Source organism: Montipora capricornis, chromosome 13 (assembly GCF_036669925.1).
Source record: "Montipora capricornis isolate CH-2021 chromosome 13, ASM3666992v2, whole genome shotgun sequence".
Taxonomy (NCBI): Eukaryota; Metazoa; Cnidaria; class Anthozoa; order Scleractinia; family Acroporidae; genus Montipora; species Montipora capricornis.
Window position 1 is genome coordinate 50,007,673 of NC_090895.1, and position 15,000 is coordinate 50,022,672.

Here is a 15,000-nt window from a genome sequence, read left to right on the forward strand (position 1 = left end):
CACGCACGCAATTGAAATAGGAAGGGTTTTTTGCCTCTAGTAGGAAATATGTTATTTGTTTCAATAACCTTTTCGCTGGAAAAGATTTTTGTGAGATTTCCACCAATTTATTGTGTTGTGTAATTTTCGAGCTTAACAAATTTTCATACGTGGGTTGAAATGTGATAAGGGACGATTTTTGTGGTAGTGCACTGTAAGCTGCGCGTGCATAAGGCACGAAAATAAACAGGTCTGTTGGAAGCGTGCTTTATTTTCAACAAAATGAGCCCCAAAATCAGCAAAAAATCGCTGATGAATAATAAGGTAGCTGCTATTACCAAAACGATGGAATTACCTGGTGATAAATAACCTCGTCTTGGAGAGTAAATTTTTGACTTTGCAGAAACAATGGTCAACCTCTGAGAGTTGGGCGATTGTGATCTTTGTCTAGAATTCGCACATTTCTTGTCAAACCTTATAACACTTGAAAGAAAAAGAAAACTAAACAAAACAAAAACCCGGTATCTTGCCATTATTTGACACAGGTGCTTCACTGTTTCGCGCGTAAACAGGCCGCGGTAACTTGATCACGGCGCCCGCTGAATTCGATGTCAGTTTCGATTTTGCGATTTACTTGTGCAGCCAAAAGTACATTAACAAATTTGAACGTAGCAAAAATCTCGCAAAATGTTTTTCGCTAATGGTAACTTTTCAGATTCGCGGTTCAAAATTAATGATATTTTCATGTCGTTATTTTTGTTGCTGATGGTAAAATATTTTATATCGACCGTCCTGAAAACTCCCTTCTGCTCTTCCTAAAAACTGTGTATCAATATTTATTTACTTTTGCATCAATATTTGTTTTACATAAAGCAAGCTAACAAAATCTGTACCTTGGGCGTTAAAATAGAATGTCTGGGCCTATGCTTCTGTTACAAGGCGGTAAAGTTTTTAGGTCACCCATCCAAATACTAACCCCGCCGGGGAGGAATAAACTTCAGCGAACTTTTGTATTACAAAGCTGTCAGACGCTCAGAGTGCATGCTTAAACTTGTGGTGAAAAGAAGTTGTGAGGGAATTTGGAAATGATCAACACGTCAGCCAATACTTCTCCATTCCCTTTTATTTTCTTCAATCTTTCTGGGTTTAGCACTTTGCTAGTAACCACATGTCTTCTCAAGGGGCTAGTTACCCAAGACTTTTACCATGACACGACAATGATATACAATACCAAAACAATATTGTGTACCATTAGAGCTACATATTAAACTTGAACATCCTGGAAGACAAAACCCAGTTCACTTGACAATATGGAATAAAGCGCCGTGTTACCGCACTACCACACGTACGCGATGCGTGCCTATCTTTTCTAAAGATGACAGGAATTTTTTATTTCTGACAAGTGATTAATAGGCTGGTAGCCAAGTTTTTAACCTCAGAAAAGATATGTTTCATCGTATCAACGTGTGAGCCAAAGGGCCTCTGCTGGCACGACTTCTGGGTGACCCCTTAAATGGTCCTAATGACTCTTGACTTGAAAAAATTGACTGGAACGCTGCAGTTCAATACCACCCAACTCAGTCCCTTCTGTTTTTGAGTAACACGTACCACAGGCAACCCAGTGTACGCTCATGTGGCATCTAGTTCCCATTTCTCTGAGCCTTTTAAATTCGCTGGTTTTTCAGGAAAATTACCTATTTTTTGTGCTCATGGCTGGGGAAAAATGTAGTAAGCTTGTACTTAATGATGTGGATTTGAAAACAATAATTTTGAACCTCTCAATGGTGACTTAAATTAGGCATTTCCAGTACTTATCCTATTCACATGCAAATGCTTCTATTTCATGCCTACTTTTAGGTTAAAAAAACCGATCTTCTCATTTTCTGACCATTTGACCCACTTGACACTCTGTAAATAGCAATGTGTTTAAATTATACATTATGTGGAGGGGAAACAACTGCAACGCAGCGTGCTGAAACACTGTAGGGAAGATGTTGTTTACCTATTGTCATTGATGTCCTAACCAGAGGCTCACTGGCTGTTGATACAAAGGGTCTTTTGTTCCTGTGGTTGGCACATCCATGCTTGTCAACAGATATCTTCCCTATATATACCGGTAAGTGAACTTCTAATTCGCATTAGCTCTGAACTACCAAGTATTTATTAACTTTAAATTTAAAGAAAACTTCATATCTTATCTTATATCCTCATCAGAGAATAAATTTCAACTTCCTTCATTAACTTTCGCTGGTCAATGCCTTGAAAAAGTTTCAATCTTAAGGAACTTGGGTATGATATGTATAAATCACCTTCCCTATCTATTATTCACTTATTTAGCCACATTTACTATATGGCTGCATATTGCGGGTAGTAATAATGAAAACCCATTGTCACAGCTTATAAAATTGCAAAATAAAGTTATTAGAATCAACAATAATGTTCCCCTACCCCACATTATGTTTCCTTTGGTCTACTGAACTTGTTCACAATATTGCTAAAATGTACGTGCATTTATTTATGCATGATTGTCTTTGTGGCGATAAGCAATGTAAATCTTTTTCCATATTACTGGTTTCAGAGCAACATAATCATTCAACTCAGGATGCATCTTTGCAGCATTTATTTCTTCATGCTATAACCAATATAAGAATAATCTACCTATCCATTATTGGAAAATACTTTTGGAATGACCTTCCTCTTTATAATCGAAACAGCACATCTAAAATCCTATTTTAAAAAAGCAATTTTTGAACAGTATTTTGCTCAATACTGATTTCCTTACTCGCTGGTATGTACTCCAGTATTGCTTGTTTATAAGTTTAAATATTGCAACTGAATGGATATCCTGTTCTGCAGATTGAGCACTATTTAAAGTTAAGAATATATTATTATTATTCTTTCTCTTAAGTAGTTGTTAACTTGAATGTATTCACATTATGGATTACGTTTACAAATGTTTTACCTGGTTATGTCACTTTGAAATGATTAAATAAATTAGGCATTTCACACAATTTTTACTAGGTAAAATGACTTTCAAAAATCAATTTGGACTTTCTTCAAAATTCTTTTAAGTAAGATGACAAAATTTGAATACACGTCCTTTAATATTGTAGTAATAAGTGCATAATGGTAATTGTAAAAGCTCTTGGCCAGAGTTAGTTATGAAATGGTACAAAGAGGAAGTGACTTAAGTAGTAAAAACAACTTACTCTAACTGTAAATTTTTGAAAAATTTTTTAAACAGAAGTTGTCTACATTGATTATCAAACTGAACAATGATATTTTAAGGGCAACCAGTGGTCCAACCTTTGTAACATTTATTAAACGAGTTAAGTTATTAACCAGAGAAGTGTTCTGTTAAAGTAAAGTAAAGTAAAGTAGACCTTATTTAACGTCGATAACTCGTAACAGTAACTTTTAATCACTGACAAACCTGAGGTCGACGGTGCGCTCATTTTACTCCCCCCTCTCCATCAGTGCTCCGTTTTACGGGTATTTAAAGCTACTAGCTACACGGAAAGGAAAGGAGTCGAAACAAGGATGCGAGATCCGGGAATCGAACTCAGGACCTCTTGCACCAAGGCCGCGCACTAACCGACTGTGCCATCCTTGCTCCTTGCTGGCAGACTTAATTAATGGTCATTCTTCGAAAAGGTGTTGTCAATTTGCTATTGGTCATTTCCAAACAGCAATTGCTCAGTGATGCTTAATACGGTCGTGGTGGTGTATGGTAACAACAATTTTGATGTCGCCAAAGACCCAAGGCTGTGCTCTAATGGCGCCCGGTTGGATTCAGGCGAGTAAGAAAACTTACCTGGTCGCCTGGTTAGGCACTCTGGCTTATTGTATTTTGAGCAGATAAGTAGGCTAAAAATTTCCATATGCTGGTGGTTACAGTTTACGAAATCTCTCAGATTTTTTTTTACGAAACAATCTGTGCCAAGGCCGTTCCACATGATTTCACACCTACCATAATCCTTGAATTTGCTTGCGACGGCCGGTGGCCGCACGGATTTCAATTCCTTCTCAAAAAATAGCGTTAAATTTGGCACTTGGAGTTTGGCTTTTATTGGTTATAGTCTTAAAAAAGAAAAGTTGTTCACTTCTTCCCTGACAGGGGGTAAAAGCACCGATGCGGTGCAAGTTATTTTTGTATAAACCGGGAATCACAGTTTAAGCACATTTAATATTTTTATGATTTTTCGCTGCTGTGCCTGCTTGGCTCAAATATATTTAGTAATGGTTGTTTTCCCCCAGTATATGAAATTAATAATGATATAAAAAAGGGAAAGATATCATTTTAGTTGTTGTTGTTTTAGAAACAGAACAATCCCGCCTTGTCTTTGGTGTCGTGACAGATCATTGCGTGTCCTAAAAATAAATGCGCAGACTGATGCTTTGACCGAATCCACAAAAAGCTCATTCAACTTAACATTTTACTGACAATAGAGGGAAAAAATACTTAAGTTCTATGCGGTAGCGATGATTTTCGTCCAGATTGAGATGACTTGTTTGGAAAAAAAATTATAGCTTATGGGCCGCCGTAATTTCATTGTTTCATGGCAGTTTTCATAGAAAAGCTCCACAGGAATCAAGCAGCAGTGATTCACGTCTTGAAAATTTATTTTCAATCTCACTGACCAGTAAAATGGTTTACCTGTATTAGACCCAACTGTCTTTATCAGAATTACATTGCCACTTTACATTGCCAGAATTGCCACTTTTTTCGTCTTTCTGAAGTATGGCATTAAGAATTTGACGGGTTGCGGGTTTTTCTCTCACTAGCGAGTTCAACGATCACCAGAGCAGTAGCCGCAGTTTTTTGCTGAGAGAGAGACGGATAAAGATCTTGCTGTGTTGTTGATCTCAACAAGGGCTCCCCAAAATTTTCCTTAGAGCACAGCCTTGAGACCACTTTTGTTCTTGGGTTTTACATGCTGTGCCACTTTTTATTTCACGACTTAACGTCATTCCATTAAGATGAGGAAATCATGTATACAGAAAATGTAATCGTGCACTGTTAATACCTAAATAAATGAATAATTTATATATGAATCAGTGTCAATCTCCCATTAGTATACTTGACTATACACCATTTATTTCTATTGGTGGTATAGTGCATATTACGTTAGCTGAAATATAATTTCGTTTTTTTTTCCCTGAAGCAGTTTTAGACAAATAGATATTGTACTTCGCCCGAGGTGAGCAAATTTTGTACCTAAAAATGTGTAAGTGCATTATAAATAAGGAAAAAATAAATAAGTTAACTATGAATCAGTGTCAATCTCCATATTTTTGTGCAAAATTAGTATTTGATGAATCCGCAATGACTGGATAGCATTGAGGGGACATCCTATGATTGTTCTTCCAACAAACAACTACAGTAGCTCGAAGTGACAGATTTCTATAGGACAATAGGCTTACTTTGCTCATCTCTTTAGCATGCCTTGCCACTTTTAAATTTAAACTGTTCAACCTAAATTGTTCTTCTAATATTTCTGTGTCCGCTGTGAAAGGCAATTCCCGTATCACGAATTATTTACTAACATTTGGCCACACCAGGTGATCTGGTGACGTAATTCGGAGGACTGGGAAGAAAAATTTTAACGCCGCATCCCACAACCGTGCGCGGTCTTAGGTATTGTTCCAAACTCCCTGCAGCAATATTTCTATCGCCAATACTCAATAGACAATTGCGTGTCTCCCACATTTCCTGTTAATGAATGAACATTCAAGAAGAACTGACGGGATCTAATCTCAGCTCTGCCGTGTTGAATTCGAAAATAAGGCCGCCCGCGGTTGTGGGATACGGCATTAAAATTTTTCTCCCCAGTCCTCCAAATTATGTCCCCAGATCACCTGGCAAGAACGCATGAGCTGCCGACTTGAGTTTCGTTCTCCCGATAATAAATACAGAGCTCAAGTACAGGTGTTTCTAAGATGTGGACGGCAACCGGAAGTGAGCTGTTTTCCCTTTTAACTTGTCTTCACACGACCACATTTAAACATTGCCAAGTATCTTTTCTCCATTGGAGATGATTAGTATAAAAATCTGGGAGACTACACTGTCCTGGCATGCGAAATGTTCTCTTCCGGTTGCCGTTCACGTGTCAAAAACGTGCATGCTTAAGCTCCCTAATACTTATGCGCGTCCCGTGAAAGTTTGCCAAGTCAAAGACATAATAACAAGAGCCATTTTGTGGACAACCCCGTTTCTCACGAAACCTGCTGTGTTGAACCTTGCCACTTGTTATATCACACAAATCTTTTGTTTGGTTGTTGGGCTTACTGCAGCAAGCTGTATCACGGACTATGACAAATATTTTTTGCCAAGGAAATTCAAATAATCTGGAGCACTACCGTAAAGTAAATTAAAGCTTCGCGTCTTGGCTTAATCTGTTCGCTCCACGAGTCAAAAATTTAATCAGCCCTATTTCTTCTCCAGAACAATTCCCGTCTCTACTTCGACCATGTGGTTCAAAATTTCAAGGTCGGGAAGCTTTATAGCGAATTGAGATGTTCTTCACCAGTGGGCTGCCCTTTTTCGACTCCTTGTTATTAGGTGATTTATCGTTGTCCTCGCTTCAAACTCCAGTTTACCCATATTTTTTAATGTAAACTCACATTTCACTTTAAATCTGACTTACTTTATTATTAAACAGCACTCCATTCTGAGTTGAAGTCTCTTAAACAAGGAAAAACAGCGCCAGGAAGGCAAAACTATCCTCTGTTCCTTGCAAGTTCTCCAGTTCATCGCCACTCTTTTGGCCCGCCATCTTCGCTTCATTTGTGATCCTTCGCCGTATTTCCCGTTGTATTGAACCAGTGGCGGTCATAAACATAAAGTAATGACTCATCATCTTTGCATTCATTGTGTGCCGCCCTTTTGTAAACAGGCGATGAATATATCCACCATTTCTCCCATTTCGAATCGCCTTTTGCAACTAACGTCCACATGGTACAAAATCCGCCATGCTGGAGGGCAAGCTCATTATTCTTCCCCCACTGGGACCGTCATTAAAACAAAGAGCCCTGAACCAGTCAAGCTTGACTTGCCTTCGTTTTAATGCCCCAGTGGGGAAATTAATGAGTTTGCCCTCCAGCATGGCGGATTTTGTACCATGAAAGGCCCAATGATGAAGCGCATGTGCATTAGTCTCTTTTGTTTGGACCTTGTTTGGTCCTTTGTTTGCTCTTTGTCCCTTCCAGGTGCCGATCCATAAATCGAACGACGCTGTCAAGTTTTAGTTCACTGTTTTGGTTGATTAGTTACTGTTTTGGTGGACGTTTTGGTTTATTAACGTTACATCAAAACATTCAGAGCTCTGTGTCTGCTCGTTAGCTGATATGGTCCGACTGCAGACAGTGCAACGTTTGGAGTCTTGCGGAGGAGCAACACAAATTTTCCTTACTCTCGTTGTTCTCAAGGTGAGTACAATTGGTGTTATTGTTAGCAGACAGTGTCCTCTCTTAAATTCAATAGGATAAAGGCAGTAAATCAGGGGATAGTCAGCGATAGTCAGCGATAGTCTTCGGTTAAATATGGAGCACCCAACAACGGTCTTCATGAACAAATTCGGTGAAATATGTGTTCGGGAGAGTCAAGCTTGTCTAAGAATTTCGATTTCATTCCCTAAAATTTTTAGACTGCGAGGAGTCCTCCTTTCTTCCTCAACTTACGCGAGCAAAGAGGCGACAAAATTATGCAAATTAGAAAAGAGAAAGGTTGCGGCTTCCTCCGGTCCTTCGCTCGATCAATCGCACGCTACGCTCTATCTATCGCGTGCTACAGAAGTTAGGAAAAGAAAGAGACTGCTGGCAGTCTATAAAATTTTCGGACACTTCAATTTTCAGCTAAGATATCCGAGCAGATCAAATTCTTCAAGGTGATAAAAACATCTCTTAGACAGTCTTTCTACATTACAAGGATCCTAGAAATGTCTCTCAAAGGCTTTTGGTTAAATTATTCGTTGGGTGCCCCTGAGTAAAGGTTGTAATTTCAAGATGTCAGCCGTTTCTTCATTCTCCAAAACGTGAATTGGGTGTCATAAACCACAAGGAAAATGCAATTGCCTCGTAAGCACATTTCATGCGATCCGACTGCGGGAGTCTTGGGAGGGTTTACGGTTGTTTTGCCCGAAAGCCTATTCGCCGAAACTGAAAAGGGGATTTGCCCGATGATACCAATCAATGATAACAACTTAGGACAAGGAACGTGAATGTCGCTTATTAATTTGTCGATTCCATACAGTACTGCTCAGATATATAGTTTACGTCATAGAAAGTGCGGCGTACGGGGTTTTATGTTTTACGCTATCGTTGATTGGTTATACTTCCACATGTTAAATAGCGGTACGCCATTCTGATTGGCTGTATAGGCCTTTTTCACATGTGAAAATAAAGCGTATAGATTTGTACAAATGAGCTTAATGGAATAAAATTCTCATGTATGTGTAATAAATATGTTAACTGCGCATATGCAGTGTATACGCACATACGCATATACTTATGTGCATATAATATTCTGTGTATACGTGCGCGTCTGATTTTCCTTTGTTATTCAGTACCATAAATTTACTTTGTGTTGCATTGTTGTGTAAAACAAAGAATTTTTGGATCTGAGCAAAGCCACGAGCCAATAACAGAAAATTTACATACTGCAAAAGCTATCACGTTACAAACACGCAAGTCGCTTACCGTCGCGAATTTTTTGGATAACAAACAAAAGTAATTCAAAGTATAAAAATCAGAAGTGAAACAAAAATTTGTCTTAAGTTTGGCATTCAAATACGTGTATCGTTTGTGACCCTTCATGCAAAAAGGGGGCTTATAGATTTCATTGAAAACCGTGAAATTTTTTCACGCTCACGGTGCGTGAATTTCAATTTTCACGGCATGAATATGCCGTAATCACTCTACGATAAGAAGCACTCACTCTTGGCATGAAACTAATCATGCCGGGAATGATCGGTGAAAACTTTCATGGTGTGAAATTAAGGGTAAAAATTCACGCGGTGAAATTGGGAGTGAAAAATACTATCAAAATCAATAGAGTGGTAAATCTGCCATTAGAATCTTTAAATGCAAAACTTATCATGTGATCCTCAAAAGAAGTCGTCACATGACATAAAAAAGATGTCATGGGGTTTGTGTAAAGCGTGTTGGTGGTCATGGCATTCAACAAGAAACACTTTTTTGGATCACGTGACATTATTTTTTGGATCACCTGACAATTTGTTTCAGATCACGTGTTTAGAATTGAACTGCTTCAGATTCAAATTTGCAACAGCAGTTTTACCACTCTATTGGTTTTGATAGTAAGATTCCAGTGTGAAATTGATCCAATCGAAAGATAATTAAATCAACAATTCATTTTCATTTTACCTTTCCATTGAATTGAAAACTTTTTATGAAGTACCCTGCGATCAGGCCCATTTTTAGCTTCGCCCATATGTTCTCTTAATGTCGTCGCTCACTAAAATTGGGCCTGACCAAAAGTCTCTCAAGAATTCCGGACGGTCGGACAAATTTTGGCCGACCAAACTCGTGATCTGATTGGCTGTTGAAACGCCGGAAGTGAAAAAGCCATCGTGATTGCGCGGAGCTCTCGCGAAGTCCTCCAGACTAATCCGCCATAAGTGTACGAAAAAATCTGCTCCCTTTTGTTCTTACAATGCCGTGGACAGTGCAACTTGATTTTATTTGTATAAATGGAGATATGCCATCTGAAACATCTCATAACTTGTCCAGAATCGGGTTTGAATCTCTGGAACGAGTGAAATTAGCGATTCCGTTGTCGAGCTCTGTGGCCATATGGTTGAAAGTACTTTGGCACAAACTTCCCTGATGTTTTGAAAGCTAAATAGCTGGTTCTTTCAAATGGCAATGAAAGCCGATGCATATTGGTTTCCTGGATGAGACAAGGGACATATATATCAACAGGAGGAGATGCTGATAAAATCGCAAGTTACACGAATGCATGTTTTGAATATCTGTGTATCAAACGGCTTTATTTATTTACTGTACATGACACGGTTTGTTTGCACACTTCATAATATTTCCAGTTGATTTAACTTAAAACTCGCACTCCAGAAACTAAAATGGCATGTTTCCAGAGAGATCAATTGTACAACTATAAAAGAAACTTTGCGAGTGCATCTTACTCCATCAAAAAATTAACATCCGAACTTATCATGATTTTACTGTGCGCAATTCTAGAAATACACTGCAACTGAAGATATTACCCGAAAAAATCACCAAAGAAACCTTCATGGGCAAACACGTTAAAGGAATAATGTATTTCTCTTTTTTTTTTCTTTAAAAATCTATTGCCAAACCGTCCAACGACAAAATGCTAGGTTATCTCAATTACAAATTAAGATGTCAAGCTTAAATAGGATGCATATTCAGTGAAGTTCGGAGGGAGAATTACACCGGCCTTTGCCGCAATATAGCGGTCGAAAACATTCCCCATGCTTTATTTGTTTTTCTCAAATTAAAGCCAACGGTAACTTTCGAATTCGTTTATAATATTCCTCCCACGGTAATTAACTCTGGTCAAAACAAAATAGCGTGAATCTGCCGTCCACGCGTTTATTGGTGTAATGGAAGTAGATTTGATTGGTCGATGAAGGACATGTCAATCAATCAAAAAAAAGGGGCGGAAGGAATTTCGAAGAGGAATTTGGTCAGGCTCTATTTTTCGTTTCGCCAACTCCACATTACGTACCACGCGAAACTAAAATAGAGCCTGATCGCAGGTTATTTATGAAGAGAAGCGGCCAACTCATAAATGTGAAACAATTTCTTTAGTGTTGTATAATTTGATTCTGCTGGTTTTAGTAGAACTTGGGAATGCCCGAACAACGATCTATCAAAATTTGCATACGACTCACATCAAGAGGAAGTCGTGACAGGTAATGGAACACCTTTCAAATGGGAGTAGAACTTCCGTCGTATTCGGCGAGGTAAACTCAAACATTTTCCAAGAATTGCATGTTTATTGATGGTGTGCCTTTTGTATATTATTAATTTCTCTCTTTTAGTAGTGTGAAACAAAATAACTCTGAACCTGAACTGTATGTTTATAGATGAAATAAGTTCGTATTCCGGATGCGACAGCTGTTTGGTTTGTGAAAGTGCGTCTTCGTCATGTAGTTCGTAGTCGTGTTCTATTTTAGTGCTGTCAAACTACATGTATTCTTAAGAACAATAAGCAAAACAGTAAGCAAGCTAATGAGGCAGACGTGTATATCGGTATACGCATATACACGTATATTTATACGCGAATACGCGTATGGTTATATGTGAATACGCGTATAGATATACGTGTATTGTGCGCATATTTTGGTTAACGTATTTCTGAGTGGTACTACCTTATTCACTTTTCGCCGGTTTGATAGAAAGTCATCATTGCTCCTATCAAATAAATTACCGTTACTGACAAACAACTTTTTCCACAGATTGAAATGAAGTAAAATAAGCAATATTTTAAGATTGTCAGTTTTTTATTTAATTTTTACATCCTTTCATAAATTAAGAAATTAAAGAGTGCCATTACATCATAATCTTCTAACCCAAACCAATATACCTTAAATTATTTACAGTGGATGCTAAATTGGTAATGTTGCAATGACTGAATCTAATTCTGTGGGATGCCTGTGTAACAGGCAGCCCAACGGTATAAATCCAGTCGAGTGTCTTATTCTTCCTTGTAGTTAACTAGATATGGCAATTAGCCACGTGCTTGCGCTTCATACTAAAAGTTAAGCGCCGTTGGCTGGGGTTGCTACTTGGATGGGAGACGGCACATAGGATCCTGTGTTGTTGACTTTCTGTTGTTGTTTTTTTTTGTTTTTCTTCTTCGTAGTCGTAAATTGCACTATTTTCAGTTTAATTCCCTATCCGGCCGAAAGCGACATGAAAAGATTTTTGCCAGACCTGACCCGCTGTTTGAACTCGGACTGAGATGTTATTGCGTCATCAAAGTGGTTGTTGTTACGAAACTGGTTTTTGCATTGAATTTATAACATTTTGCGTGATTTTTGGGCACATTCATGGAGTGGACGAGGCATTAATTTGATGGAACAGATGCAGATGGAGGTTGCAGGGCGTGGACGTGACAGCAGTGATTTCACATTTTATTACATCCATTTAGAAATCACTGGTGATCCTTGCAATCTGATTGGCTCTTAGCAGTGCGATTTATTCCCAAATCGCACTTTTTTTGCTCTAAATTGCACCATTTCCCCAGCCAATGAGAAAGGAACACTAAAACAAAACAACCAATCAGATTTCAAGACTTGTTTAAGGTAACCAATCAAATTGCAGGAAAATGAAAGACAAAGAAAACCATTGTGTGGCGAATTTTTCGCAACTGAATCAATAAAATATTGGGACTGACTACAATCCTGTATTTTAGCGATTAAATAATTATTGTGTGATTTCTAAATGGACGTGATAAAGTGGTAATTGAACTTCGTGTTGTGCAATTTTGGTCTGAAATCATACTTGGGATTTCAAATCGAACTCGTCAATTTTGAAATCACGCGTATGATTTCAGACCAAATTGCACTCCACTCAGTTCAATTACCATCATTAATCTTTAGAAAGAGTCGAAATTAATTTCGATGTATCCCAGGTACAAATGTGTGAGGGTAAGAAATGTTGTTTAGTCTAATATGTAAGTTAACGTCAAATCACAATTTCGGAACTTCTCAGTAAAATTTGCAACATGGATCGAGAAGCCGAGACGTTCACCCCAGACAGTGAGCAATCGAGTTCAAGTACAGCCATTTTTTTCAGTGTCCATGCAGTCTGAGCTGATCGATACATTCCTTAAGAAGGGTTACAAGCAAGGTTTACAGTTCATCACACATAATACACTTCCCCTTTATCGACAATCACTAAGTTGTCATCAAATTTTAAAATCAAAATCGCCAGGTCTTCTGAATTTTTCTCTACAGGAGGTTGAAGATGACCTTGAAATAAATCTTTGTCCAAGTGTCTCGTTTCGTGACTTCTTCCGTTTAGAAATCATCCTTCTGAATTTCGGAATTGTCACCTTGCGTGACACATTGATACAAAGCTATTTGGTTGGAAAAAAATGCCTATCCCTATGAATCTCAGAGGTTTGAGGCTTCAGGTACAGTAGGAGATGTATTCATGCAAATGTGTTTTATCTCATGAGCAAAAAGTAAGCTCTTTCATTGCAACATGAACTTTAGACAGGAAAGGACAAAATGCGTAGGCCCTACTCCATGGAGTACTCTATGGAGTACCCAAATGGAGTACCCCTAAAAATCATTTATTGGTCAAATTTAGTACTTTATTAACATGGCGAGGTATTTCGATGTACATACTTTTTGTTACAGTTCGATGCAGTTCATGAATTGGCCACCATCTTGAAGTTTTGTAGGTATTTCGTGTATCCCTTATTAGAATGTATTTTTAAACAAATATGCATAAAAACCGAGTACCCCTGCATACCCATTCAGGCCTGTGAATGAATATATATATATATATATAGATACGTAGACTTGAACTAGGTCAAAAACATTTATTTGCTACTCCGAGTTTTATGCTTCTCACGAAGCAATCATCAGGCAACTGCCAAAAAGAAGGAATACATGGTGTTTTACGGTAGCAATTCACTATAGGCTGGGGTACATAGCAACGGTTAAACAATAAAAACTGTTTCCAATGAGCTGCTAAAAATAAGCCTTAAATAATTACGCTATTAAGAAGGAATTTCTTTGCATGTCTGCAACTTGTTACAAGCTCATTTCTGTTAAGGGTCGCCAAATCTGGTGTACAAATTATATAGTATTTCTCCCACAGACATAAATTACACTTCTTCGTTACATTTGAATAGGATGTCGCATGCCTAACAATCCGCCATTTAATTTAATTCTGGGTATCCACAATCTTTGAGGGCTGCCTTTACATGTTCTAGCTCCGCCTTGGTGTCCTCAGGGTGGCTTGGAACTGTGTTGGTCCTGTAAAACAGGGTACGGACAACGCTCATCTTATGCTCCAGTGGGTGATTTGGCTCCCAGTTGAGGTATTGGTCTGTGTGGGTAGGTTTCCTATACACTCTGATTCTCAGTGAGCCATCATCCTGCCGTACAGTACACGTGCCAAGAAACGCTAATTCTCGATTAGACTCTGTTTCCGTCGTGAGCTGTATGTTTGGATCGACGCTGTTCAGGTGCTGTGTAAATTCGTCGGCATCACTTGATGTTATCTTGCAGTTGGTGACATCCACATATCTGAGCCACCACCCAGGTGGGATGGGTGCAGTCGAAATAGCTGTTGCGGTCATGTGTCTAATTATAAAATCTAATTATAACAAATTCTGTTTTTTTGAATGAAATTCCTTCCTTTTATTTAAGCCGTGGGGTGCTAGAGAGAACAGCTGAGCACTCCAATAAGCCTCTTTTGTAATTAAAAGCCTATCAATTTCTTCAGAGTTGCATGAGGCCTGCACTTGATCAATGCATTGAAATGAAAAATCCTGCAGTTATACCGATCTTGCCATGGGCGAAATCGATCTCCAAGCTACATTTTCCGGTCAGATAAAGCCGTTCCTCTGGTGGCGATATCGTGACGATGTTTTTGATCTTTGGCAGCAAGGCCTTCCTGCTTTACATCAATTTACGGATTACATTAATTCTCTCTATCCTACTATTAAATTTGAGTTAGTTTACTCTGAGCGTGAGCTCCATGTATTGGATCTTACATTGTACCTGAGTACAAAGGGTACCTTCTCAATCAAGGTTATCCTTCTAAATAAGTTAATGATCAATTCTCCAAAGCCTCCGCCATTTCTAGAAATGATCTACTTAGAACTCGTGGAAAAGAAGTGAAGAAACTATTTCCGTTTGTTATTACATTGAATCCAAATTTACCCGATGTTGGTAACATAATTAGAAAGCACTTGTTTATTCTACAATCCAATACCAGCCTTCCGTCGGTCAAAAAACCTTAAAGAATTGTTAGCACCATCTCGCTTGAAAACCG

General features: G+C 38.4%; 2 protein-coding genes across 2 annotated transcripts in view; one reads left to right on the forward strand and one right to left on the reverse strand.

Annotated features, from left to right (window-relative positions):
• The first annotated feature begins 6,983 nt into the window (after positions 1-6,983).
• Positions 6,984-15,000, forward strand: part of LOC138030171 (uncharacterized) — a 45,373-nt gene continuing 37,356 nt past the window's right edge. Inside the window, exon 1 of the mRNA XM_068878055.1 lies at positions 6,984-7,407. The gene's annotated coding sequence lies outside the window, so the exon portion shown is untranslated. The remainder of the gene's footprint in view (positions 7,408-15,000) is intronic.
• Positions 13,880-14,302, reverse strand: LOC138030952 (uncharacterized). Its single transcript, XM_068878806.1, has one exon. The coding sequence runs from the start codon at positions 14,300-14,302 to the stop codon at positions 13,880-13,882; it is 423 nt and encodes a 140-aa protein (XP_068734907.1).